Source organism: Xiphophorus maculatus, chromosome 20 (genome assembly GCF_002775205.1).
Source record: "Xiphophorus maculatus strain JP 163 A chromosome 20, X_maculatus-5.0-male, whole genome shotgun sequence".
Classification (NCBI taxonomy): Eukaryota; Metazoa; Chordata; class Actinopteri; order Cyprinodontiformes; family Poeciliidae; genus Xiphophorus; species Xiphophorus maculatus.
The window spans coordinates 12,402,872-12,430,526 of record NC_036462.1 but is presented as its reverse complement, the minus strand read 5'-3'; the positions used below and the strand labels follow the sequence as shown (position 1 = coordinate 12,430,526).

The window sequence follows — 27,655 nt, the reverse complement described above, 5'->3', positions numbered from 1 at the left end:
GTTCCCTGAGACAGAAAATGTGGTCAGGGCCATATGTTTTTGCATGTATACCTCTAACAGCATGCAAAGATAGATTCAAACCTTTAATTAAAATATATGTTTTTTTTAATCACATTTAAAAACTAATTTTCAGTGATTAACACGTACCATTGAAAAATAATAATACTAAAATTTGCAAAAAAAACAAAAACAAAATTGATCAACTAGTGCAGATAAATGTCAGGATGTCTTTTTCATCTAGAATTAACAGTGAAGGGAAATGAAAGGATTTTAATTGTACAACCGTCTCAGTTGGTCAAACTGACAACTGTAGGCGATTTCACAGATATGTAGGAACCACTCAAAGGCACCTCTGATTTTGTGTCTGGATCTAAAAATGCTCAACGGTGTCTGGTATCTACCATTGCTTAGTTGCAGGCTTGGCTGCAACACATCTGTGAGCATTTCTCTGTCTTCTTTCAGCATCCCTCCTTTTATAAACCCCAATGAATGATTGGTATCCTTTTGTAATGCTGCTTCTGGATTCAATCCTTGCTTTTCAATGAAGCGGACAGAAGAAACGGGATCAGGGCCAGCTGGCCTGGATTCAGTATTGCTTAGGTACATTAGCAAAGACAGGCAACATGAGGGAGGTTAATGCAGTCCAGAACCCGAGTTTTCAGCACCATTGTTCTCCACTCAGTCTTTATGTTGTGGGTACACTTACTGTCCACTGAGAGGGCTACAGATGAAAAGGAGATTTCTCTGTTCATTTGCTCTAACAACATCACATACTGTAAGCTGATATAGATGTTTGACAAATGAGCTTGGGGTTTCTCCATGGATTCCTTTTTTCAAATCCTTGAGCTGCCTGAGAGGCCACTGTTACTGTTTAATGAGCGTTTCGCTGTCACACTCATTTAAAACGAGTAGCAGAAGCACAAAGGCTAAAAACAAAAAATGAAATGTTCACGTGTGTTGTTTTCAACCCACAACGTCATTTTCCTCTGCAGTCAAACCATCATGATACTGAGCTATTGTTTATGTACTCATGTTGTAATAAAACTGATTGGGAGGATCATTTTGGATTTTTTTTCTCCAGAAAGTGCCTTGAGAAAATATTTGCTGGGATTTGGCAATAGATAGATTGATAGATGAACTGAATTAAATTGGAATAGGGGATGTTCAGACAAAAAGATGAAAAGAAATATCATTACATGAGTGGCCAACATTTGGCAAAGATCCAAACAGCTGTGTGTAAAAAAAAAAGGAGACACAATCACTGCTTGTTGCACAACAGAAGACCGCTGTAGGGTGGATAATGCTGGCATTTAAGGGTGAAAACTAGATATGTTTATAAAAAGTACTATTTACAAATATTATTTTAACCTAACGTGACTGGCGACCTGTCCAGGGTGTACCCCGCCTCTCGCCCGGAACGTTAGCTGGAGATAGGCACCAGCACCTCCCGACTCCAAGTAAGACAATGGATGGATGGATGGATTTTAACCTAACGCTAGAAGAAACCCTAATTGACAATATTTGTTTTTTTACCATTTCAGACACCATTTAAAATTCTCAAAATATACAATTTATTCAAAATATGTTAATACAGCCATCAATATACTCCAGTAATTACAAATCAGTAGTTTTTGTTCATCATTTCATCCTTAAAGACAACAGGGATTGCAGGAAAGAACAAGCATTAATTCATGGGCAGTTTAACAGATTCTGACCCCTTTCTTCTTATAATAACACTTTATAAAGTCAAAACTCAGACTGAGTTTTTTTTAAGAAAAATAATACGTGTACTTAGTTTAACAGTTTGGAGAAGCTCAAGTGTCATTGTACTTCAGGTGACATTTTAGGCAATAATATTAAATCTACAGTCGCTAAAAACAAAATTAAAAAAATACTTTTATAAAAATCCAATTTTTTTTCTTTTTAAAAAAAGAAGCTTTGTTGAATCAGAGAAATGATTCAGACTGACTCAGTTTTCTTTTTGTTTTTTAAAAAAAACAACAGACCTAAAAGAATTTAACGTTTTAGATAATGCAAAGAAATCAATCTCAGGATTGAGGGCCAACTAGGTGCATGCAACAGAATTATAATTACTAGATGACTTAAAAAGGGAGCTAGAATGTTTTCTGCATTCCAACCATGAATGTGCAGACATTGTTTATTAAGACAGGTGACTGTATCAGTTCCCCAACAGCAACAACACAGACATGTAAAGGCAAACTATGAAAACAGATCCCGGAACACTGACACAAACATTTTTATGCACTCCTCTGTACACTTATAGAACACTGTACAGGTAATTATAATGTGAAAACAAAAGAGCATCATGGATAAACTTACTAAAAACCAGGTGGCCATGAAAGACAAGCAAATCCTTAACTCTCCAAACTCTAATGCATTTTGTTTTCAACTCATCAAAGAGTCTTTGGCACAATCGAAACAGGGAGGCTGTAGGAAATCAAAAGGTATTAGTTCAGCATGTTTGGAAATACAGATTCTGAGAAGTAAATAAGAAGGGTGATACTATTTTTAAGTTTATTGTGAATCTGCAGTGGGTCCGGCTTCCTCCCACAGTCCAAAAACATGACTATCAGGTTAATTGGTCTCTCTAAATTCTCCCTAGGTGTGAGTGTGTGTGCATGGTTGTTTGTCCTGTATGTCTCTGTATTGCCCTGCGACAGACTGGCGACCTGTCCAGGGTGACCCTGCCTCTCACCTGGAACGAAGCTGGAGATAGGCACCAGCAACCCTCCCGACCCCATTAGGGACCAGGGTGAACAGAAAATGGATGGATGGATGGAGTTTGGCCATGTCTAGCAATGTTAACCCCTAACTAATGTAAAGTTACTGTGGTAGCGGTGATAGTATTGTTGTGTTGGCAACTTTTTCAAACCCATATACTCAAATACATATTAGTTTATGTTTCTTTTTAGTATTTTTTTTATGAATTATAAAAATAAACTGAAAAATACTTTTTATTTTCATAAAACATTATAGATAAATGTATATTTCACCAGTTTAATTTTTTGGAACGTCCTACCCGCTGGCAGGAAGGCGAGGGACAAAAATGATAGATATCTGCTTTATTTTGTATCTGAAAAGTAAAGTACAAAACAATGAAGGTTATAAAGGTGAAAATGGAAAAGAGGAGAAATGACAAGCATCTGTGACATTGCCATCATGTTGACAGTTATTGAACCATATACAAATAAATTACATAAAGGAAATTTGGCATTATTTCTGGCAATTAAAAAACCCACTGTTTGGTCTTCAAGTGGTAGCATATATTCATGTACCATCTGACAGATGGATACATGCATGTTATGTGGAGAAGGGCAAGGACTGTATTTCCAAAAATGTTGCACTATTCCTTTACTTGCATGTCTTATTTTAACTAGAAAGTCGGTATTTTGAATTTGAGCCATTATAGGAAGTTCTAATGACAGCATTGGCTTTTGAAAACTCTTACAGTAATTCACAACAATCTAATAATAAAAATACAGTAAGTGGCAGACAGAGGAGCCACACAATGGCTACCAGGAAAAAGAAGATAAAAACAAATAACACTGTTATTCGTTGAGACACAAACAGAACCCCACCCTAACAAGACAAGTTTGTACTTAACAACATGTACAGACGTCGGACATTAACTTATGTCTCTTCATCATCTGATTGATTTTTTTTCTTTCCATGTCAAAAGGTGCTCATCTCATACTGCATTCACACTCTCCACATATCCAAATAATAAATACACTCAACTTTAAAGAGTCATAATGTTTTTTACACATTAATCTCATAAATAAGGAAATGTACAGCAACCAAGTTTGCTTAAATTATCTATGGGGGTGAGCACAAAGTGGATTATAGAAAATACACAGCATGATCTGTCAGTTAAGGGGTCTTATAAGAGGATGGTGAAATGTAGCCAACATGTTATTCTGACATTTTTAAACAGTGCAGGTGATTTACGTTTGTTATCCACTGTGAAGTACACTTTTTCCATTAGTTAACACTGTTTTCTGGTATTTATTCCCTTTGACAGTTTAAATGCAAAGGAGACTTAAAGACGTCATGCTACGTTTTGCTGTTCCTCAACAATCTTCCTTTAACCCTCCAGCATGGTGTTCCTGCACATTCAGAAATGACAAAAACTAGAGTGATGCAGCTGAACTGTGAATTTGTCCTGCATGAAAATGTTTATTGACCTGATAGCAATCAGTTTGCTGAAAAAATACAACAAAAAGGGGCTGTTTCCAGCTCAGTTTGAGGGCAGAACATGCATCATGTTGGGGAATTTCTCGACTCCACTGCATCAAGATTTTTCACATGATTTCCAAAAATGCCCAATCTCGGTGAATCTACCAATGTACTCAGGCCCATTGAACCAGTTTCTCCTGTACCTTTGAACAACTCGATTCTGCTCTTTTCCTGCTTTGAGCAAGAGAACTTGCACAGAATGGAAGTGTGACTTTTCTGGACCAAGTTTAAAGTGGACAGAGAACAGGATGTCAAAAACAGAATTACTCTTTGTTTTCTTTCTTCCTCTCCTCATTTCCTCTGTACTTTTTCTGTTTTGTCAACAGTTATATGATCAAGAAGCTATGACACGCAGCAGCAGGTCCGCGCCTTCGGCTGCTCCTCATCCAAGGGCTGTTTGAATTTGAGGAGGGGAGGATCGCCGCTGGCTGGCGTGTAGTAAACTGCGTTGCCGTTGGAAGAGACCAGTGGCATTCGAGGGTCCTCAGAGTAAAATTTGGCATCAGAGAAGGAGTCTGTTGAGCCGTTGCCAAGGTGGCCGTTGAACAAAGGGTGATTCAACAGTTTGGCTGCTGCCCTCTGCTTCTTTAACTCTGACAACGTCTGAGCGCGCTCCCTCGGCGCAATGTCCTCCTGCGAAGGCTGGGAAGTGACAACTGCGACCTTACTGGGCGTCGGTGTGCTGCCGTTGGAGGGCGGTTGAAGTGGCATGGACGTCGTGGTTGTGATGAGGCCATTCTGTTTGCCACTGCCATCTTTGAGGATGGTGGGTGTCTTGGGCTTGTCTGGCGGCTCCACAGCTACGACAGGCTTCACCTGCTGAATGTCGATAAAGGTTACTATGATTCCTCTGTAGCTTAGTGCCATTTAGCCTATTCAAACCCCTTGAACTTTTTCATATTTCATTACGTTGCAGCCATAAACTCTAGTGTATTTTATCAGGACTTTGCCTGATAGACCAACACAAAGTAAAACATAATGATGAGGTGGAAAGAAAGATATATGGTTTTCAACATTTTGTACAAACAAAAATCTAAAAAAAATGCTATTTTGGTCTGGACTTGCTTTAATCTAATTCCTTTGTAGCTCTGACTCTATGACCCTATGGTTGCTGACCTGATAAAAGTCAACCTCCTCTCCATATCAAAATCTCTAAATCAAACACAGATGAACTTCATTTCCTAATTAGGTTACTTCTGAATGGTTGCACTGGATTGTATTTAGCTGTATCAGAATAAAGGGGGATGAACACAAATGCCCATCACATTTTTCAGATTTTCATGTTTCAAAAATCAACAATTATTCTTCAGACACAATTATGCACTTGATCTTGTCCAGAGGAAGTCAAGTAAAAATACTAGAAATTAATTTTATTATGTATTTATTTATACAATGTACTTATTTTGTAGAAAATGCAGCTATTCATAAAATGTTTTAAAAAGAGACTTAAAATACATATATTTTAAGTGACCCTGGTTCATGTTTATTAACATAACTTTTTTGAGCATCTTGCAGAAAATTACCCTTCAGCTCATGACTGAGTATTTTTATAATGTTTTGTTTTTCCTTTGTGGGTTTCCTCCTGTGTGGCTGCTAGAGGAAGTCTTAATATCTTGACATCCCAACAGTCAAACTGACATTTATGACAGATGGTTATCCTTCTTGGCATTTTAAAAATACTAATTTTAACATGAGGGAAAAATATACCACAATAATTAGCTTCTTAGTGGAACAACTTCCCACCTGATTATTGTCCTGATCAGACTCTTTCTCCTTCTCCTCCTCCTCTCTTCCTCCCCTCCACACGATGGCCTCAGTTTCATACTCCTTGCGACACAAGTTGTGTCTGTCTGACAAACTAGCTCGCCGCACCACTTTTCTGTAAACACAGACGAAGTTACAATAAATAAAAAACAGAAAGTTATGCTTATCTTCCATCTAAATCAAACTCAAACCATGCAGTAGCAGATTTAGAACCAGCAGAGGGCAGTACTCACCCACGACTGCCTGCGCTGGAAGTTCTCCTGCACAGTGAGGTCTTGTGTTTGAGCTGAGACTTCATGATGGTGTCATGCTTGTGTTTCAGGTCCAGCAGGATGGCTCTGAACTCCTCATCCTCACATAGATCTTAAGTAACAAAGATGACGCACACTGTATGTCAGCTTGGGTAGGGACATGAGATTAATTAAGATTAAGGCAACAAACAACAAGTAAAAGGGTTAGCTTTCCTTAAAACTTTTAAACCAGTTCATAATGTGACTAAATCCTTTATCTTAAGCGTAAGGAAGTCCCTGCAGGGATGATTTGTCTTCTTTAACATACCGATGGGTGTCTCCTCTAGGAAGGTCTTAGCACTGAGACTTGCTCCTTGTGACACCAGCAGCTCTGCCACGTGCATCTGAAACAACCACCACAGGAGTAAATGTCACCAAGGGCTCAATGTGAATGCTCATCTTCTTCATGCTTCTTGCTGTGTTTGCTTTACCTGACCCCAGCACGCTGCCGCATGAAGAGGCTGCCATCCATCAGAGTCCCTCAGGTCCACTCGAGCCCCCGCCTCCAGCAGCAGCAGCTCTGCAGCCTGAACGTAGCCGTTTGCTGCTGCAATGTGGAGCTGCAAAGACGGATTATGGACGACTGTGAAATTTCTGTCAAGTGACTTGGATATGCAGCAGATTTGCTCTAGTGTTTATACACTGTGGCTTAAGATTCCATGCACAAAGATTTTTGCAAACTAATCTTTGTAACAAAGTACAAAAATTACTGGTTTGTAAATTTGGGTGGTCCATTTTCAATCTAAAAAATATATCAAAAGGCTCTACAATCAGTGTTGAGTAAAGCAACAAAAATTAAATCAGTTATTGTTACGAGCATATCTGTGGTTGTTATGTTTCCTGTTTTGCTGGTTGCTGTCAGGGATCACAAAAAGAGCAGAACAGAGTTTTAAGTCAGGCCATTGAATTCAAAACTCTTCTCATCAGACATTAAAAAACATTTCATAGGCATGCAAAAATGTTCAGAAACTATGTGAAGATTAAATTTCAGCTGAAAATAGATACAGTAAGTCTGTTGTTTGCTTCAGTTAATATCCAAAGTTTATTCACATGAACATGTAAAACTTGTTCAAAAATCAAAGGGTTGAAAGTCATGGCTATAAAGAAGAGAACAATAGGAAGTTGGCATATAACCTTCAGAAGGTTTCCAGTGCTTTTAATACAAATAACAAGCATATTTTCTTTGATGCGCCAAGCGGCTGACACAAATCTGTTTATTCATTTCATAATACAAAAAAAAACATGGAAGAATATTAAACTAAACAGTTTGGGTTTTTAAGGAAACTGAATTTTGTTTATTTAAGATAATACAATTAAAGCATACAGACTTGCGGATAAAAGTACTTGACACCTTCAAAGGATAAACACAGCTGCACTTTAGAGCCCTTTTCTATACACCAGAGGGGAAACGTCTAATTTTACCTTATAGATCATGCTTTTGGATTTGCAATCTCTGTACATGGATATACTAAACCTGTAACAAGACACAATATCAAGAACACACAATGTAATTTAGTCACTCCATGCCAACGTGCATGTAAAATGGAAAATTTAAAAGCAAGTTCTTTGGACTTTTTATTGTATTTTTGTTCCGAGTATCAACTCAGGCTTAGCTCATTTCAAACCTGGACTGAAGTTATCCTAAAAACCAAAAACAGCACCTGGTACCAAGAAAAGGAAAAAAAAAACCCAAAGGGTCATATTGAGAAATACCATGTAGTTGAAAAGGGCAAACAGAAGCATGTGAGGAATGTTTTGGGGTCATCCAGTTCATGGAGAGTTGATCTCTGTCTGCTTTTAGGATTATTGGCTGATGCAGCGAGTGACTGAGACATTCTGTTTCAAGAAGGAGGTTTATAGAGAGTTTATTATAATCAGAAAGAAAAAACACAGGCGGTCTGTTATGAACTATACAGGAAACAGAGATTTCAGGCTCACAAGAGAGGAGCAGATTAGCTTTGGTTATGCGTGGTAGTCATTATTCTCATCTCATTCACTAGGATTCTTCCTGTTTAAAGGAGGTGGTTCCTCTCCACTGTCACCACATGCTTGTTCAGGTTGATGGATTACAAAGTGAAATGCTCAAAGAAATTAGTTGGGCTTCCTTTGGTTCGCTTTACAATTAAAGGGCAACTAAGTTTGATTGTAATACAATGAAATTTGGATTTATTGCATAAAATGTAATGTGATCTGATTAAATGACTCATTTGTTCTGCAGTTATTTGGATTGATTTGAGTTGAACTTGTCTTTTAAAGTGCATTCAGACAATCTTTATTGTGAATTAACTTGTCATAAATAACTGATCTAAATTATGCTTTTAGAGGAAAAGAGAAGTTAATATTTTAAAATGTGCTTTGAAAAATCTAAGTCTTTGCAATTTTCTTTTCTTCTGCTTAATTTTACTTCTTGCATAAAAAAGTAAAAACTTGCGGAATATCCACAATTCATAATTTCTGCTGGGTGTATAGCAGCAATTTCTTCACCCAAAAATTAAAGGTTACCTTGATTCATGTTTGTAAAGTAGTGATCTAACCCTGTAATTTTGATTCGTAGTCAGAAAATTATTTATAGAAGTGGAAGTACATTCATGGTTCTCTATTTTACACTTAGCATCATTTATTCACAAATTTAATGAGTGCAGAGTGATTCTGCACATGAAAGCCAGTTAGCGGGTCTCAATGATCATTAATAGTTACATAAAATAATTTAATAAAGTCTTTGTGGCTCCACAAGGAGAACTGAAAAGTCTTTCACCCTCGTGCGATCCTAACATTCTGTTTACTCCTCTTGTCCTATTGGTCAAAAATGAGCCGCCCTAACAAAAGCCCCAAAATAAAGCAAATTAATTGAATTTTAAATCCAAAATCTATCTTGGATGATGAAACAATCTGTTATTTATCAATTCAACTCAATTTAATTCTTTTTTTATCATTTATTTTTGTTATACAATACAAAAAGACAATAAACAGTATTGCACTCTTTTTTTTTTTTACCACAAGTCAAGTGTTGCAGCAGTTTTCTTCTACACAGTAAAGGTTTCATTATTGTAATTATATAAATGTGAAGTAATTACTTCTGAATTATTTATACTGGAAGGGAACAAAAAATCAACAATTTGGAACTTTTTTGTCAATGGTTCCTTCCTTTATATTTTTTTAGGAATTGAATTATAAAAATACCTCTTGTAACACAACAAAAAAATGTAGCTTGATTTTGTGAACAATTTAACATCAGCTCTTATGTTGTGTCTCATAGTTATATGAGATTTTCAACACAAGATCAACATCTTCTGCACAACATAAGGTATTAAACATCTGTTAGTTGCAGATCGAGAGTGCAGGTACAGAAAATCTTCACGAGATGATGTTCATCTCATGAAGGTGTTCTTATGCTGAGCATCCTCAATACAAGATGAACATCTTCTGTTCAACATAAGGTGTTGAACTTATAAGATGTTCTTATGTTGAACATCTTCAACATAAGATGAAGATCATCCTATCCTCCCTACCCTATGTTGAACATAAGTTCCCACATTGAACACAAAATGTTCAACACAAGATGTTCAAGAAAATCTTCATAGCATGAAGATGTTCTTCACCATATGAAGATGCTCCTACGTTGAACATCTTCAGCACAAGAATTTGTTCAACTTCTTATGCTCAAGGTCCCATGTAGGACAGTATGTGCAAATATACAACGTAGCACCTGTTGGGCAGTGAAATGTCTACTCATGGAGTCAGCAAGGAACCAACTAGGAGTACTCAGATTCAGCATACCTTCAAATTCTCTATACCTAATTTGTTTTTATTATTATATCTGAGATTGTTTTCTGTTGTGTTTGGGAGCTTGATGTGAAGGGTTAGCTGCAGGTTGAGAGGGCAGGTACAGGTCAAATGCAAGTTAAATTTGTACATCAATCCAGTTTCTTTGATATGTGTATATGGGGGCGTGTGCATGTGTGTGGGTGGGGTGCAGGTGTGTGCGTGTGTGTATATGTATTAAAGAAAGTTTGTGTGTGGCCTTTGAACTCTTTTTCTGGTGTTTAAATGCTTTTATAATTCGTGGGTCAGAAATGACCCATAAGACAATCCTTGTACCCTAGTGTTGTACAGCCCACATGGAAATATAAACAAAAACAAAGAATCACTTTTTCTAATGACAGGGTCAATTTAGGAAAAGTCATAAAATTTCAAGTCGGAAAAAGATAGTTTAGCGTATTTTTTCTACAGGTAAATATGGTAATGGGTCCCTTTTGACCTGCAAGACAAATATCTCAAGCTGTTTAAGGAGTTGCCAAGACTGTGGAATTGCCTCAACTCTAATAATAAACAAGATAACATGTTTGTTATGCTGGCATGGGTGGATATGAAAGTGCTCTAATTAGTATCAAAAGATCTTACAAGTGCAAGCTTTTTCCAGCATCCTTTGGATTGTAAAACACAGTAGTTTTCTGCCCAAAGAAAACAAGATTCAGATTTATACAGCTCATATGGTGGACTCCATACAAAACAGAAATGTCACCCCCAGGTTGCCACCAAATGTTCCTTTGCAGCTATTCTAGCTTAGCTTTTCAAAAGGTTTTTATTGTCTATATAGGAATATACATTTTTGGACAATTTTCTGAGCATTTGTGAAGTCAGACACTGATGTTGGATGAGAAGGTATGGCTTGCAGTCTCTGCTCTAATTCATCCAAAAGGTCCTCTGTTAAGTTGAGATTAGGACTCTGGGTGGACCAGTCAGTCCTCTGCACCACACTGGAACATCCATGTCTTTGTGGAAGTTCATCCTTGTTTTAGCCATGTCAGACCACAAGACATGAACATCACTACTGCTTAAATAAAATCAACACAAAATGCATATCACTGAAAAGCAAAATATTACAGTTACATACCATCGTAACCAGTTCCCATTTTTTCCCTGTCTTTCCTGCCAGTGATTTTAATAAGGTATGCTCCATTTTGCTTCATCATGCTCAAAAAAGATTAACAGGATGCGAGGCAAAGGGATGAGGAAGTCCAATAGATAATCTGTAGTAAGTATAAAAAGCTTACCAAGGTTATTTTGGGATACTACCTTACTTTGCTATTTCCACCCAGTGATCAGTCACCATGTTTCCACATCGTAGCTAAATCCCTGATACGTAATGAAGACTTTATTTAGGTCCCTGACATTACATCCCTCTTAGGAAATTAAATGTAGATGATTCTTTGCACGCCCTTTTCAGTGCTTAACTGCACTGATCTGCTATGTTGGGGAAGTAGTTAATTCAGTGCACTTCTGAATACTGAAAAACTGATTTAATGAGTGAATAAAGCTTTCTCAGTCTTTCTGCAAGTGCACCCCTTCTATAAATGGCTGAGCTAGCTGAACAAGTACTGTCAAACTCTGTTCCAAAGAGTCTGTAAGTTGTTAATCCACATAACAAGAATGTGTGAAAAATGGCTAGTTTTATAATACATTAACATTAATTTGTTTTATGCTGTATTGAAATGGTCTTACATTGATTATTGACATGCATAGCTTTTTAATGCACCAATTATTGCGTCAGGCTTCTTTACATTGCTGATGTTCACCACTAGATAATCAGCGTATGTGTAGAGGATTTTAAATCTCAGCTGATTCGCCTTAAGAAGGTTTTAATGAGCCTCTAATGCCTGATTAGCTCGGAAGGTTTTACAGCCTCCTGAGACGATGCTGTTGAGAATATAATCTTGAAAAGGTTAAGGTGTAATGAGGAAATTCACTGAATATTTATACATATTTCTTTAATCGTCTCTCTGTTGAAGACCAGTGTGGAGAACTCAGTTTGCGTTGGCAACCAAATGACTCACATTTTCTTCAAAACGACAGATTTCCAGATCTGTTTTGGTTGTACTTCAGACAGTCTTTTTCCAGTTAGTTTGTTTGCTTATTGGACTATCAGTGTTAGGGAACTAGGATATGTAACAGCATATTTGGTTTCACACAAATTAACTGATCTAACAGCAAAAACATTAAAGTACAAAGTAAATGTAAAAAAAACAATAGTCTGAACAAAAGCTTAGGACAAAATGTCTGCTTCAACAGAAGTGTAGCTGCACAATATTAGGAAACATATTTATGGAAAATATTGATGAATATTGAGATGATGATATCAGTTGCTATTATCCCATCTCACTCTTCTTTTCCATCAACATAAATTTGTTCAGAACCAATCGAATGTAAGCACCAGAGGGAGCAAAAGTTATCTTACATGTCAACATACAAACTGTGCATGCATTTACTTTATACTTTAAATACTTTTAAAGTATTACATCTAAGTAGCACTTTTCAATTGAAACATTGAACATATTGATATTGCATTGATGACTGTGGTTCAATATAAGTGATAGAAGGGAACCAGCTGCTACTAACCCTCCTGCGTTTGATGAAAGCAGAAGTATTGGTGTACTTTGTTACTGCATAGTTTTCAATTAGCAGAGGAACTTGATAGAAGTTTTTATTCACGCCAACAGCTTAAAATGGGATTAATTGCAATTAATCACATTTTAATTGAAATTTGCTGTTTGCAGATGTCACTTGTGTATCAGATTTATGGGTGTACCAAAAATGTGGGGATTCCTAGGTTGCAGCTGGAACTTTTGTATGTAAAAATGCTGTTATTAATTGTGTTAAAATATGTAACGTGTTATAATCTATGTAATTAATCAAAATTAAATAATTAGGTAATGGATGTAGCAAAATCAAGTCCAGTCTCTAGATAACCAAACCGCCATAGGAGTGTGTCCTAAACGCATCCTGATCAGATTCTTCAACAACGTTGATATGACGAAGCCGTGTCTCTGCACCAACCTTTTGAGGTTTTCTTGAAGGCTGATCCCAGGCCCTCAATGGAGGAATGTTTGCTTCTAAGATCTTGTTCTTTAGGTCATGTTTCATATCTCAGTGGTGTGGGTGAGAATACTGGTAAACTAATAAATCCAGAGCTGCACCTCACAGCACTAGAACCAGGTTTTGCATACTCTCCATGTATGAGGTTTGTAATACCTTGTTATTAGTAGTACTGAGGAGTAGTTTGCTGAAGAGTTGCACTGAATACATAGGTTTCAGTACTCTCATCGTTAGTTTTTATACAGTAAATATTTACTTAACTTTTTTTTTTTCACTGATTTACATTTTAACATGGAAAGATCTATTTCAAATTATCCCAAAGTAAGACAAACCCTCACTGCCAACTAGTTATGCCTGTGAGCAACTTCTTACCAGCGTGGCTCCCTGAGAGTCCTGTTGGTTGACCTCATCTCCTACTCTCATCATCTCCTGGATGTCTCCCATCATCTTCCTCTCTGTGGAAGCCCGTGTCTCATTGATCATCTCCTGAGTGATGCCTGTGCAAATTGCAAACAGAAGCATGCTTAATAAAGACCAGGAAAACGTTACCCTCCAAGCACAGCATCTATAATTGGCAGCAACATGTTTTTAAATTGCTCCAGACTAAATGAAACTGATATAAAGAGACAGCAACACGCTCTACTTTTTAATGTGCTGCAGGGATGATACAACAGCTCTAAGAAAAAGAAATATCAAATTTCACTTGTCTTTAATATTTGAATGGAATAAATGAGCAAACTGTTTACAAAGAGAGGATAATATGAAAAAAAGCTAAAAAAAAAAAAAAAGTTCTTTATGGAGGTGTATGGAGAACAAACCTATAAAAGTGGCACTTGCTCCAGAAATAAAAAGCAGAAGCCAACAGGTGTCACCTGACCATGCATAGTTTACTGTCAGGGTCTCAGCTCTATGACCTTTCCCATGACACGGACTTGCAGAAGCCCATCCACTCATCTGAGGATCCACCTTCCTACCAAAGGTATTTAAAGATAAACCTCTAGTTTATTTCACACTCTTGGCTGCAGCAGGAATCCACATAAGACTCAGTGAGAGATTGTGATGAAAGCTTGACTGAATTTACAATCAGAGTCTCTACGAGAGAAGCATATAAATCAGTGCTTTTTGTTGGTTTCATGTTCCCTCACATTTTTCTTCTTTTATGTTTTCACTTGTACTTGAATTGAAGTCTTTCTCTTTAGTAATATCACAAATTATGCATACCTGTTGAGGGATTTGGCCTTTATGAGCAACAGCTTGAAGATAAGAGAAATCTTTTCACTCATGTAATAAAAGAGGAAACTATTTCTAATTCAAGGACGAATAATGAAAACACAGCGGCTTATAAAAAAATCTGTTTCTTTGCTCCTCATGGAATGAGATTGTTGTAAATACAACTTTGTGATGGGAGCAAATATTTGCATTTTGCCTTTGATTTTGGTCTAATAGATTTCACTACATCTACAGTAAACAATAAACAAAAACTCTACACTCTAAATCCGACTACAGTTATATACAACTAGGCTTTTTATTGCAAAATTACAATATTTTGGTTAATTATCTTGTTGAAGATACAATATATATTTCACACTTCTTTGCAGTTTACCTAAATGATGCACAAATATCACAGTGGAATCACCTAAACTTATATACCGATATACCAATACTCTCTTGGCACTGATGAAGATTCGCTCACCTCATCATGCTGAGTGCTTTAACTGTCTCCAACTGTCAGCTTTCCGACCGTTTTCTAATTAATTCAGCAGGGTTCTTATACACCAGATGGTGAGGCAATCAATAAATTTTGACAAAAAAATAAAAGGTGTCAGACAATAAGTAACTCTCTCTATCCTTGTGCTGTAGCACAATGTAAATGTTAAATCCTTCACTGAGATAAAAGTGGACTATGCAAAATGACCGCCAACTTTAAATCTTGCACACATTACATAGATTTGATTTGACTGAATGTGATCCATATCTTTGAGCTTAGTAAAAGTATAAAAGTAACACAACCTTACATGGTAAGATAAGAATACAGTGTGACAGTATATTAAATATGATGTATATACTGTATGTATATGTGCAAGCAGTCCAAAACTTTAACATAATATTAAGGATGCATTGCCACCAGTATCAGGAGGGAAAAACTACTGCTGAGACTCACAACACTTGAAAAATATGATGTGATAGCACTGCTGCCTTGCAGCCAGAAGGTCCTGGGTTTTCATCTTGGCCTGGGATTGTTTTGCATAGAGTTTGCATGTTCTTCATGTGCATGCATGGGTTCTGTCCTTGTACTCTGGCTTCCTCCCACAGTCCACAAACATGACTATTAGAGCAACTGATCTCTCTAAATTAACACACTTAGGGATCAGTATGTGTGTGCATGGTTGTGACTCTGTGTTGCCCTGTAATGGACTGGTGACCTATCCTGAATGCCTCTCGCCCAATAACTGTTGGAGATAGGCACAACCTGCAACCACGCAAGGACAAACGATATAGACAGTGGATGGGTGGATAGTTATGTGGTCAAGCACTTTGGTGGAAAACCCCGTAAGAGATCCAATAACTATTGTCAGCCCATATTGTGTCTCAAACACAAGAGACACATCTTTACAGAAAAATGCGACTTGTTAAGGCCAGATAAAATTTAATTAAGGAAGAATCAAAACACTCAAGTTGTTTGTGTTGTGGCTTGTCAACTGGACTATGTCTTCTTCACATACAGGTAGAGATCACCTCATTATCACTGCGACTCATTGCAGATCATCTCTTCTCTACAGGGGGAGGATCAAGGCAGAGTCGGATCAGTCGATGCTGCATATTAAGGGCTCTGTGTGTTGGGGACAGGCTGTGTGTGTGCCTGTCCCTGCAGTGTCTCTGGAGATAGAAGTCTTATTCCCCACTGCTGTGCAGAGAACATTACAAGAGCAATTAGCAGAGCTGGACTCCCTTTGATCAGTATAATAATCATTCTTCTCACCTACTGTACCGCTATCTGCATTCTGCAGCTCCACTGATCCTTTTGTACACCGAGAAGCTCATTTTCGAGTGTGTTCACCCTCTTCAGACCCCCAGTTTGTTTGTGCTTCCATCACTGGCTCCAAACCAGACTCCAGCCAACACAAGGTGGCATCATGTGCCCCATTTATACGGTTAACAGAAAACCAAAGCTATTAACCCTGCTCTTGTTTGCAAGACAGAGCTTATCATAACAGAGTTTTTCTGACCTTTAATTATCTGAGGGAATATGAAGAAGATTTATAATGCTCCTTGCACCCTCTTGCCTCCACACAGTGATGTTTACCACCAAGCAGTCCAGTGATTCATTTACTTGGATGCTGAAGGGCACCTTTGTATCCTTTACAAGCATGCAGACAAGCTAAACAACTTCCCACAGACCTACACATGTGCAGCCATGGTAAAAAAGAAAGTACACTCTACTTGTTTTGTATGTATCCAGGGGTTTTTCCACAAAATTTTAAATTATGTTATGGTGAAATCTGGGATGTGCAGTTCTGCACATTTGGTTTTGAATTTTAATAAGATCAAAATCTAGAGAAGATCAAATAATTTACACAGAACTGACAGAGAGATGACATCTCTTTTTAGTATGACTGTATATCACATACAAGAAGCCGGTGTAAGCAAAAAAAAAATGAGCAAAAAAAGGAGCTGAGGTTCAAAGTAAAACTGAAAAACCTTTAAAAAGCTTGAGGATTACATGAAAATCTCACTCCCTGGAGGCAGTATACAGTATAAAGAAGTTCAAGGTAGCTTGCTTTTTACCCAGTACACTAACTGACATTCAGTCTCAAAGTTTATGTCCTTAGTTGCCTTCATTGATTTTATTTAAATTTCAGTGTAGAAGCACATGAAACATTGAGCTTTTAATCACTTTGAGGTGTCAACTAAGATGGTCCTTTTCACCTCTTTCCAGAGCATTTTACCATTCAGATTTTAGCAGTCAGCTTAAGAGATGTGATTCCTGCCATATTTCTTATAGTTCTAATCACTATGTGTGAGTCTGAGTTGATTTAAATTTCTTAATTGCTGCAATACATATGTCCTTTATGCAAGTACAGTGTGAAAGCCAGATTATAGTATTAAAATGCACCTAGGGAGAAGGACCTTAAAAGTTTGGCTACTTGTTCACTGGCTTGATGAAAGTAAAATTGAAGTGTTTAGCCATAATAACCATCATCACATTTGGAGAAAAGAGGGAGAGCCTTACAACCCAAGAACATTATAATGTGTGAGCATTTTGCTGCAAGGATGGCAACAAAACACTCAGTAAAGCTCATTCACACCAGTTCTGTCTGGAGGAATAGGACAAATTTCCAGAAAAGAAACACAGTATCTACAATATTGCACCAAAGTCATTAATAAAGGATATTCTTTCTTTACATCATCACCTCCAAAGGTTTCTCAGTCGTCCCCAGAACAGAACCAGCCTTCTTTACCAAGCTGCTGAGCCTTTTTAAGTCCCTGGTTCTACTGCTGTTGCTCTAACAGATAATAGCAGCTCCACAACAGACTTATAAAAGACATGCAGCATCTTGCTGCAAACATGGAAGGATCTAAGCTTACCCAAGAAGTAAAGTCTGCTCTATCTCTAATAGACAACTTGTTGCATTTCCACTTCGGTCCGGTCTCCAAGTGAACACCAAAGTATTTATACTCCTCCACCAACTTTCCATGGTGGAAATGGAGCTCGACATACTCATGTTCCTGAAATCTACAGTTATTTCCTTTGTTTTGTTCACATTTAAAATAAGATGATTGTTCCCACACCATGCCACAGAGCGCTCCACCAACTCTCTGTACTCAGCTTCTTGATAATTTCTGGCAGACCTGATGAATGCAGAGTCATCTGAGTATTTCTACAGATCACAGGAATCTTTTTTGTACTGGAAGTCTGACATATACAGAGTGAAAAGGAATGATGAGAGTACAGTCCCCTGTGGTGCTCCTGCATTTCTGACAACCTGCTTCATTTATTAACCATCAGGCATTTTGGCATTGTGGGAATTAATATAATTTTGATAATCCTAGCTAAGGTAAAACAAAAAATGCTTAATCTGATTTAATGTTGGTAAGAAAAAGGTCATGTGTCTTTAGATGTAGTTTATGTAAATATCTAGTTTCAACTGTAATTCAGCAACAGAAGAATAAGAAATCATGATAGACAATCTCAGAATGTATTACCCTTCAAGCACTAAGATTCCTCTGTCACAACAATGCTTGTAAAGGTCAAATATCCAAATATATTCAAGTCAGTTTGTGGGGAAAGACAAAGACCTTCAGAGATCCTCTTTGGAAGAGGAAACACTTTTCCCCTCACACCCTGTTTCTGCAGTAAATACGACACAACGCCATATCCTGTTTATACAAACTCCATATTTGCAAGTATTGAAAAAAGAATTCTGTGTTTAATGGACTTTAAAGGCCAACTATTTCCTGGTGGGTGGCAGGAGCTTCCTGCAATCTCCGTTCCTCCAGCAGATGCTCCTCGTTCTGATCAAGTCCAGCAAGCAACCCAATGGGCTTATTTTTGCTCATTAAACTTACTAAACTCAGCCAAATTGCTAATATATCTACAAAATGCTAATCTGCTCTTGCAGCAGATTATATTTCAGCAGCCAAAGAACATGTATCTAGTCTTCTTAAATGCAAAATTGCTGCCAACAAGAATTTCTTTCTTTACAAGCTGTAGTCACACATGACAGTCTGTAAATGTCACTATTTACCCAAGAAAAACAAACTAAACATTGACAAGCCCTTATGTGGATTTTACTCCAAGCCAAATAAAGCTGTATCTCGCCAAAGCACATATTTGAAACACATCACACGCCCCCCTCCTTCATTTTTGCTGATCTGCAGTCTGTTTTGTCAGCACTGCTCTCCTTGAGCTCTCTCTCACTAATATCACAGACAAACTGCGCCAGCTGCAGCTGTTTACTGTGCCGCAGCATGAATATACAGCCTCCTAATCTGCATCCCATCGAGAGAGACAGAACGCGCGAGGTGTGAATATATTAGGAGTTTACCCAGAGAGCCGGTCCTAAATCTGAGCGAGACTCTTAAAAGCGGAGTGTGGTCTCAGCTCTGCTGCTGATCTTTTCTGCAATCTGTACCTGTGGAGCCCAGAGCAGGAGTGCAAAAACTACTTCAAGCTGCAAGAAATGATGAATGCGTCCGTTTTCTTTATTTTCATGAGTATTTATAAGGCAAGAAATCCCACTTATTAACCTGACAGGGCACACCTATGAAGTGAAAACCATTTCAGGTGACTACCTCTTGAAGCTCATCAAGAAAATGCAGAGTGTGTGCAAAGCAGTAATCACAGCAAAAGGTTGCTACTTTGAAGAAACTAGAATATAAGGGGTATTTTCAGTTGTTTTACACTTTTTTGTTTAGTGCATATTTCCACATGTGTTATTCATAGTTTTGATGCCTTCAGTGTGAATCTACAATGTCAATAGTCATGAAAATAAAGGAAACTCATTGAATTAAAAGGTGTGTCCAAACTTTTGGTCTGTACTGTATATATATATATATATTATATATACAGTATATACATAAATAAATATATATAATATATATAAAAAAATTCATAGTCAGACCCAGAGGTTAAAAGGTTATTTAAAACCCCTTTCTTTCATAACAGTAAAGGAAGTAATTTAATTTCAAAATATAATTAAAAAAAGGGAGATGCTGGAGATAACATCAACAGTCTAAACATTTTCCATTTGAGTACTGTTTTGAAGTCTTCTGAAAGATACAGAAAAATATTTGCATCAGTTATGTTTAAACTTATTTAAAACCATTAAAGGTTATTTCAACATCTCCTACTGGGTGTTTTCTGCAGAGTACAGCTTTGGGGATTAACAGCTCCCTTCAGATTATAGTTCTGTGATAAACACAAGCACACACACTTTCTTCATGGCACACTATTGGAGGCATATGGTAATTACACACAAGGGATATTAAAATGAATCAACTCACATCGATACATGAACGTTGCGAGTGCTTTAAATAGAGCCACTATGAAAAGACAAATTATTTTTATCCTTTTTTGATTTAATGCCTATATTTTTTTATTATCCTTTTATTCTTTGTATCTCTCTGTTTCTGTTTATGCAAATTACTCGATATTAGTTCATTTGTTTCTAGCCATTGTCTCAGGGATAACAAGACTGTATATTATTCCACTTATGAAATGACTTGAAGTTGCTTAGTACTAAGGTTTAAGTTATTTAGTAAAATATCTAGGTTTTTAAACCTATTCCCCAAAGATAAATAACTATACTTACTTAAAAATCTGCAGTGAAGGTATGAGAGACTTTTTATCCAATATTTATAAGCTTATCCCTTCGTTCTGTTGGAATGGCTTTACAGCAAACGTATTTAATTTTTAAAATCTTTTTCATAATTTAATGTCATTTTCTTTCCTTGTCTTTCTATTTTCTTTTAACTTAAAACTGCTTAGAGTAGAAATTACACAAGCCAAAGAAATAGAAGGCATAATTTCAGTATTTAATACTACTTCAGCAATAAGAAGATTAGTTGATGAATTACTGCTGGTAAAAAAATAATTAGTAAGATCATCTTAAACATTAAAATTGTGGTATTTTAGTCGATGACATAATCCTGTGCAGTCTATTCAAACCATTAATTCTAGCTAGACTCAAAACTGAGTCTCTGCTTCAGATTCTCCATCTTTTTTCATTTTCACACCCTACCTCTGTTGGCCATGGCCGTCTCTATGATGTCCAGTGTCGGGTCATCCTCACACAGGTCATAGGGCATGTTTCCGTCTGAGTTGACTGCCAGAAGATCTGCACCACTGTAGGAAATTAGCAGGAAATGAGAAATATATAATATTCATTTGCAAAAGATACTGTGTGGATTAAACACTAAAAAATGTTTAATATATTAATGAAAGCTTCAGCTGTGATAAATGTTCTCCATAGGTGAGTTAAAAAATGCTGAAAGCTCATCGTCACACTGACCTAAAAAGTAAGAAAAGAAGTAATTTGATGACAAAAATGCTATTAAATAACATCAATAATATAAATAAAATGATAAAACAGATATTTGCTCAGTACAGCTTTCTGTCTTCATAAACAGAGACAATGTGGGTGTGACTAGTTTATTCTCATTTCTCTGAGGTTGCCTTTTGTGCCTGCGCATATCTTGATGTTATATCTTCATTAAGCTGTAATTAAAGTCTAATAAAAGCCATCTCATTAAATCCTGATTAAAAATGTCAACATGTGAGTCACACTATCCCGACCATTCATGGTTAATTTAGCTGACGAAGACAGGAGCTTGTGTCAGCACTACTGGATTATTAAAAGCACTTTCATAATAAAGATGGACGGCAAGTCAATCAGTGACTGTTCTTCTATGACATCATGTCCAAGGACAGGACAGAACTCATCATTATATATGTCAAATGTATCCTTTGTTTTTTTTTTTTAAAGAAATCACATATTTCTGCCGTTTTCTATTTGTTTTGGTCTTTTTTTATATCCTATTTTCCATCACGTTATTAAAGTGGGATTGCATTTTCCTCCACTGCTACATACATTACCATCCATTTTGTCGCTCCATAGTGAAGCCAGTGTAATTTTTGTAGACAGAAAATTGTCCTTTTTCCTACAAGGCAGTCAAGGGAAATGAATTCAGGCTTCAAAAAATTGCTTTTTTGTTATCCACAGCTGCATATAAACCTAAAAACAAACCAGCTTAAAAATGCACCAGTGCTGATATTTTGCTGATATTTTCTACACGGGCCTTGTGAATCCCGGCCTTCCCTTACAGCAATTATTGGTTCTTCAAGTTCAGCTTCAAACTGATTAAAAATCTCTTTGAATTTTCTCTTCCACTTGAAGATATAAAACTAGTAATGGGTAACACTAACCCAAAATGTTGTTATTGAATTTATTGCAAACACAATAAAAGTAAAGATAAAAAAAAAAGCTTCACAAAATCTGTTCTAAAACAAAACTTACCTATTATCAAACAGTAATGTAGCTCAACTGCCAAACATTATGCTATATGCTGCAATTATTTACAGCTACTGTACATTAAAACAATACAAAAAATTAATAATAATCCAATTCCTACGATCAGTTTTGGAGGTTAGTGAGTTTTAATAATTAAGAGTTTATTGCTAGAATCAGAAGATGATTGATTCTTATTACAACATTTTTTTTATTTCAAAGCAATTATAACTGATGCAATAACTGTGCATTCTGAGCAGACACCGGATGTGTAAATCCCTAAGCTACCTAAACTATTTTATCACTATATCTAGTAAGTATTCATCATCGTGTACCTCCTTATTTTGGTGCTGCTCTGTCGTGTGCATTTTAGTTGCTTGTTGCTATTGTAGCTCATCCTTACATAGATTCCAAAAGCAAAGTTTTTGTGTGATTTTCTGCAGTATTTGAGCTCAACTCAGGCGCCTTTCCTGTATTTTAGTGGTGGTTGAGGGGCTTCTCCAATATGTACCCTTTGAAGGCTGTGCTGGAGAAGCCCTCCAACTGCAGAGATAGCCCAGTTAAACTACTTTGCACATTCAGCAGAAAATATCTGGCACTCATGCATGAAAACAGCTGAGCTCAATGCATTTAAAGAAAAGATTTTCTTTAACCCTTTAAGAATGCTGGCATCTTCAACCAAAGGAGTTATTAAACATTTATAATATTTGTTTAAAGGTGTGGATGCTTTAACTTATTTCAAGTAATATTCATATTACATATTATTAAAGACTCAATATCTGGAGTAGATAACATTTTATTCATGTAAAAAAATGCATAAGTGCCAGCTACATTAAAGTTATTTTTAGACCCTTTAACTGAACAAATTGTTTTCCTTTATATACTCTTAAAATTATTAGCTGTATACAAACATTTGAAATTTTCTAATGTCTGATCATCTTGATTACTCACAAGATTGAGATGCAGTGATTAGGCTTTTCCCTGCTCATTACAATTTATAATTTTGTTTATGTTTATGGACTGAAAATTGTGGACTTTTTATTTTGATGCATTTAATGAATTTGGAAAAATATATTTTTCAGCTATTGATCTGCCAAACAATAGTCACAGCCAATCAATGGAAAAGTGGCCCATTTCGATCTCTGGCTGGTTTCTCTAATTACTAGTTAAGGCCTTAAGCACTACATTGACTTCTGTATGACAATTTACGTTTGCAACCATATCTAGATCAACCACAGATTGAGGTTTTCATGTCTTCAGAGAGTTTGTGTAAGCTGTTCAAACTTAAATGCATTTCCACTTATTCAGCTTTTTCAACACAATTCATTTAAACTACAACAATAAAATTCCAACTTTAAGGATCTGGAGGAAACATTTCTGGACATCAGCGGAGTCGTGCTTTTTTTTCCTCTGACATAAGACACATCCATTAAACTGAGGTTTCTACATGACTCACTGTGCGATGAGTATTTTGACAAGTCCTGCGTGGCCACAGGTCGCAGCAGCGTGCAGCGGCGTCCAGAGTTCGTTGTCCTGAGCGTTAACGTTTGCTCCACGGTCCAACAGCAGCTTCACCATCTCTTCATAGTTGTCTATACAACACTGTGTGGGGGGAAAACGAGGGATGAATATTCCTGTCATAAAACTGATGAATGCAAGAGCAGTTCTTTAAGGATTTAGGATGTCAGTATAAAATTTAGGGTAATGGAAAGTTACATTATTTTTCAACATCTATCATCATATTATTCCCTCTTGGATATTTTATATCAATATTGACAGACTGAAGAACAGCAGGAAGGACAAAATATGTTTGAAGCTGCTGTTTTTTATTGAGTCACTCTTAATTTGATGTGAAAACTGCTGTGCTTATCTGATGTTTTTTAGAGAAAAACTTTCACATCTGTGTGGCACAGACGAAGACTGACTAAAACAACAGTCAGACAGTATTTCTTCACAAGACCTTTAGCGGCATATTGCTGGGTGGAAAACTGAGAACACATTAAGCCAAGCTGGAGACACTATTCCTACACATCAGCCATTGTGTGGGCTGCTTCCTGGATCCCAGACAAAACTGGAAAAGCACCCAGAACTCACACCCATCCAGAGAAACAGACAAAGGCATGGAGGGGGAGGAAGCCTTGTTAAGCGGAGTGAGAGGCTGGGAGGAGATGTTTCCATGAAAACTGTCAGACAAACTGTTGTTTTCTTCTAAATCGGAGCGAGTTGATGTGAGTGTGGCTCAGTCAAGCCACCGAGCAAAGACTGAGATAGAAAAACAAGAAAATAAGAGACTGCAAAAAGCAGCAGTGAAGGATGAGATTACTGTGTCAGAGAAGGGCAGAGCCAGACATGATATGAACACTCAAAGGTTCAAAATAAAAACCTTTCTAGAGGTCTCTGTCGTCATCATCGTAACATCTTCAGTCAACCCGACTGATTGTCCCATGTGTCTCAGACATATCTCTAGAGAGTTGCAGGTAGCAGCAAAAGGTAGATCTACAAAGGACTGTCTCAGATTTTCTCTATAAAACAGCAAAGAATAACCCTATGTATTGTTTAATTTGTATTGTTCTATCACATAAAGTCACAACAAAATACATTGAATTTTCTAATGTGAAGATTTTTAAGAGATAGACAATATCTACATTAATGAGTTACAACAACATTTAATTTCTCTTTTGGATTAATAAACTATTCTTGAATTTGAATTTACGCCCTGGGTGTAAACTAAAGAATAAATTCACAATTTTATCAAGATGAAGAAGTGCAATAGTTTGTTTTTTCCCTTAAAGACAGGTGGTGAAAGGAGCAGACATTAAAACTAATAAGATCATTAATCTATTTAATATCTGTGAATGGCCCTCAATTGTTCTGCAGCCCCTAGAATGAATAGCAGCAGCATTTTACACGCTCATCATAAAACTTCTTTGGTGCAGAGAGTGGATGCTTCCTTCTACAAGGTTTTTACACAAAATATGAGCTGTGGTGCAATCTCCAGAGGTTTGTCATGTCTGAGAAGTGATAGCACAGTAGAAAATAAAAAAACACGAAAGAGGAACAAAGATATTTTAAAAAGCAGACACAAATAGACACATGAATGTCAAATGGGAGAATGCATAGAACAAGCTTGTATAATGAGTCAGATGTAAAAGATTCAAGAGGAATGTTTGGCTCAGACTATTTCCTTCTGTTCTAAAACAAAAAAAAATCACCTCTTTTGCTGCACTTGTGATCTCTGCTGTCCTATGCTCATATAAAACTGTGTCCACCTAAAACAACACTCAGCAGAAACGGTGCTGTGCTCATTCAAAGCTACTCACACAAAACATTTATTATTTCAAGATGTGGTGGGTGGCAAATACATTCAACACAAGCAAAGGAATGAAATAACTGAGAGAAATGAGACATGACACACGACTGACATATTTCCTCTAAGCAACACATTTCCTCGGGTGTCGATGTAAATAACGACTTAAGAGTTTCTATTTTAACCAATGAAACTACAAAAAAGTCATATCACAAGAAAAGTCTTGTTTTGATGTGACTTTTGATGTGACAGTTTAGACAGATGCTAAACTGTCTGAGAGGAACCATGACACAGCTTCATTTGAAGTCTGTGTTGAAAATGCAAATTTCAACATAAACTTTACATACAAGATCTCCACATTCTTACCCTCATTGTGGTCTCTGGTTATAGACTGAAAAAACTAAATTATAGATACAAATGTCTGAAATCAGTTTCCTCTGCAGGGTTTTTCTTGTTGGCTTTTTTTTTTTATCTTCATGTAAAAAAAAAAAACAGGAAAACTGAAAAAAAAAACACAGTTCATCATTCTTCTACAGCAAATGTTGTAATTTCATGTCTTTTTGAAATGCTGAGGTTTGTCACTCAACTTTTCTCAGCTATGGAAATCGAGACTTTTACTCAGAGTTAAATGACATTATTTACTGAATATTCTGAGATCAGCATGATAAAAATAAAAAAAAGAGCAGGAAGACCGCATCTGTGTGCATTCAGAAGCAGAACTGGCGGTTTAAATATGTCGACTGCTTCCTGTGCTCACAGCGGAAAGAAAAACCAGGTTCAAAGCAGAAGAGAATGAGTCACGCATTTCCTTATTTCAGTATTTTCGTGTGGTTGTCTGATGCTGTATAACTGGCAATTTCATAAATTCATAACAAGCAAACATGATCATACTCTGATCCTGTAGTATTCTCAACACATTCTCAATGTTAAAACATAATACGACCTGAAAACCATCACAAAAAGAGAAGAACAAGACTTTAAACAAGAACTGCAGGAAAAAAACCTAATGATTTCAACACCCTCAAAGTCCAGCCTATGGCTTTTGCATGAAAGATGTTATCAAAAACAACCTAGAAATTAGCAACCCACTTGCCAGATAAAAATCTAGGTTAATCTCTTTTTGAAAAAAAAAAACCCCGTAAAAACCGGCCCACCTGCTTGCTAAATGCTAGGATTATTGCTTAGTTTTTCTACAAGAAGAAAAAAAGGACTTCAATCTACAAACTTGCAAGAAAAAGGGAAAGAAATAATCTGCAATTCATGTAAAGTACTGACAAAGGGATGGAAGTGTGGTCCAAACAAAAGCTCAGATTATCCCAGTGTGGCTGGAAAACAGCAGCAGCAATCTCGACGGGTGTCATCTGTGGGTAGAGAGGACTGCAAGGAGCAGGCTGACGAGGAAACAAGGCTGACACTTGGAGTTTTAAATGACTAAAATTGGTTTGAGGCCACAGCCGAGATGGCTGAAGGCAACAAAGACTGCACTAAAGCTGAAATAGTGATGCTTTAAGAGGCACAGGGCCAGGTGAGAAAGCTTACAGCTCAGACTGAAATGAGCTTAAATGGGCTTTAAATTTTACCAGAGCTTAACAAGCGAGTGCAAATCACTAAGAGTGATGGGAATCTAAGGTTCGGCTGCTGGCAGAGAAGACATAAGAAGGCTAGATTGTTAAATTGAACATTGACAAGCAGCTGAAACACCAGAGGAACACCTGAACTCAAGGGCAATTTGAGCCAACCCTGCAATGTTATTCGTCTGTCTGGAAGAAAAAGTGCCTCTCTGAAGAATGAAGGCACAGATTTATGGTGTCTTTTGTGATTCATACTCTATGAGAACAATTTAAATATGAACATAAATTTTGCCCTATTTTATGAGATTTTATGCTACACACCAATACAATGTGTTGCAAAAGTGCAAAATAAATGGAATATGGGTAGAAGATTTTAAAAGTTTAAAGAAAATAAAGTCTGAAAAGTCTGAAGTGCATTGATATTCAGCAGCCTAAACTGTGATCCCCTTTTAAAGTATATATGTCAAACTCCAGGTGGCCTTCAAGATAACAGTTGTGTACTTAAATATGAAAGTGCGTGTTATACTTTTCATATTTTCAACTGTAAAATAAATATGAAACCCATAATTTCCTATTCATTAGAGA

General features: G+C 36.8%; 1 protein-coding gene across 3 annotated transcripts in view; it reads right to left on the bottom strand.

The window, feature by feature from the left end:
* Positions 1-2,727: 2,727 nt before the first annotated feature.
* ppp1r16b (protein phosphatase 1 regulatory subunit 16B) overlaps positions 2,728-27,655 on the bottom strand; it is an 88,374-nt gene continuing 63,446 nt past the window's right edge. For 2 of the 3 annotated variants that reach the window (XM_023353384.1, XM_023353386.1), the window contains exons 4-11: positions 23,649-23,794; positions 20,927-21,030; positions 13,557-13,681; positions 6,743-6,871; positions 6,580-6,655; positions 6,255-6,384; positions 6,001-6,136; positions 2,728-5,076 (exon numbers count right to left, since the gene is read on the bottom strand). In XM_023353384.1, coding sequence (XP_023209152.1) covers positions 4,600-5,076; positions 6,001-6,136; positions 6,255-6,384; positions 6,580-6,655; positions 6,743-6,871; positions 13,557-13,681; positions 20,927-21,030; positions 23,649-23,794 — 1,323 coding nt within the window. In that variant the 3' untranslated portion in view covers positions 2,728-4,599. The remainder of the gene's footprint in view (positions 5,077-6,000; positions 6,137-6,254; positions 6,385-6,579; positions 6,656-6,742; positions 6,872-13,556; positions 13,682-20,926; positions 21,031-23,648; positions 23,795-27,655) is intronic. The other variant, XM_005805264.2, reaches the window with a different exon arrangement.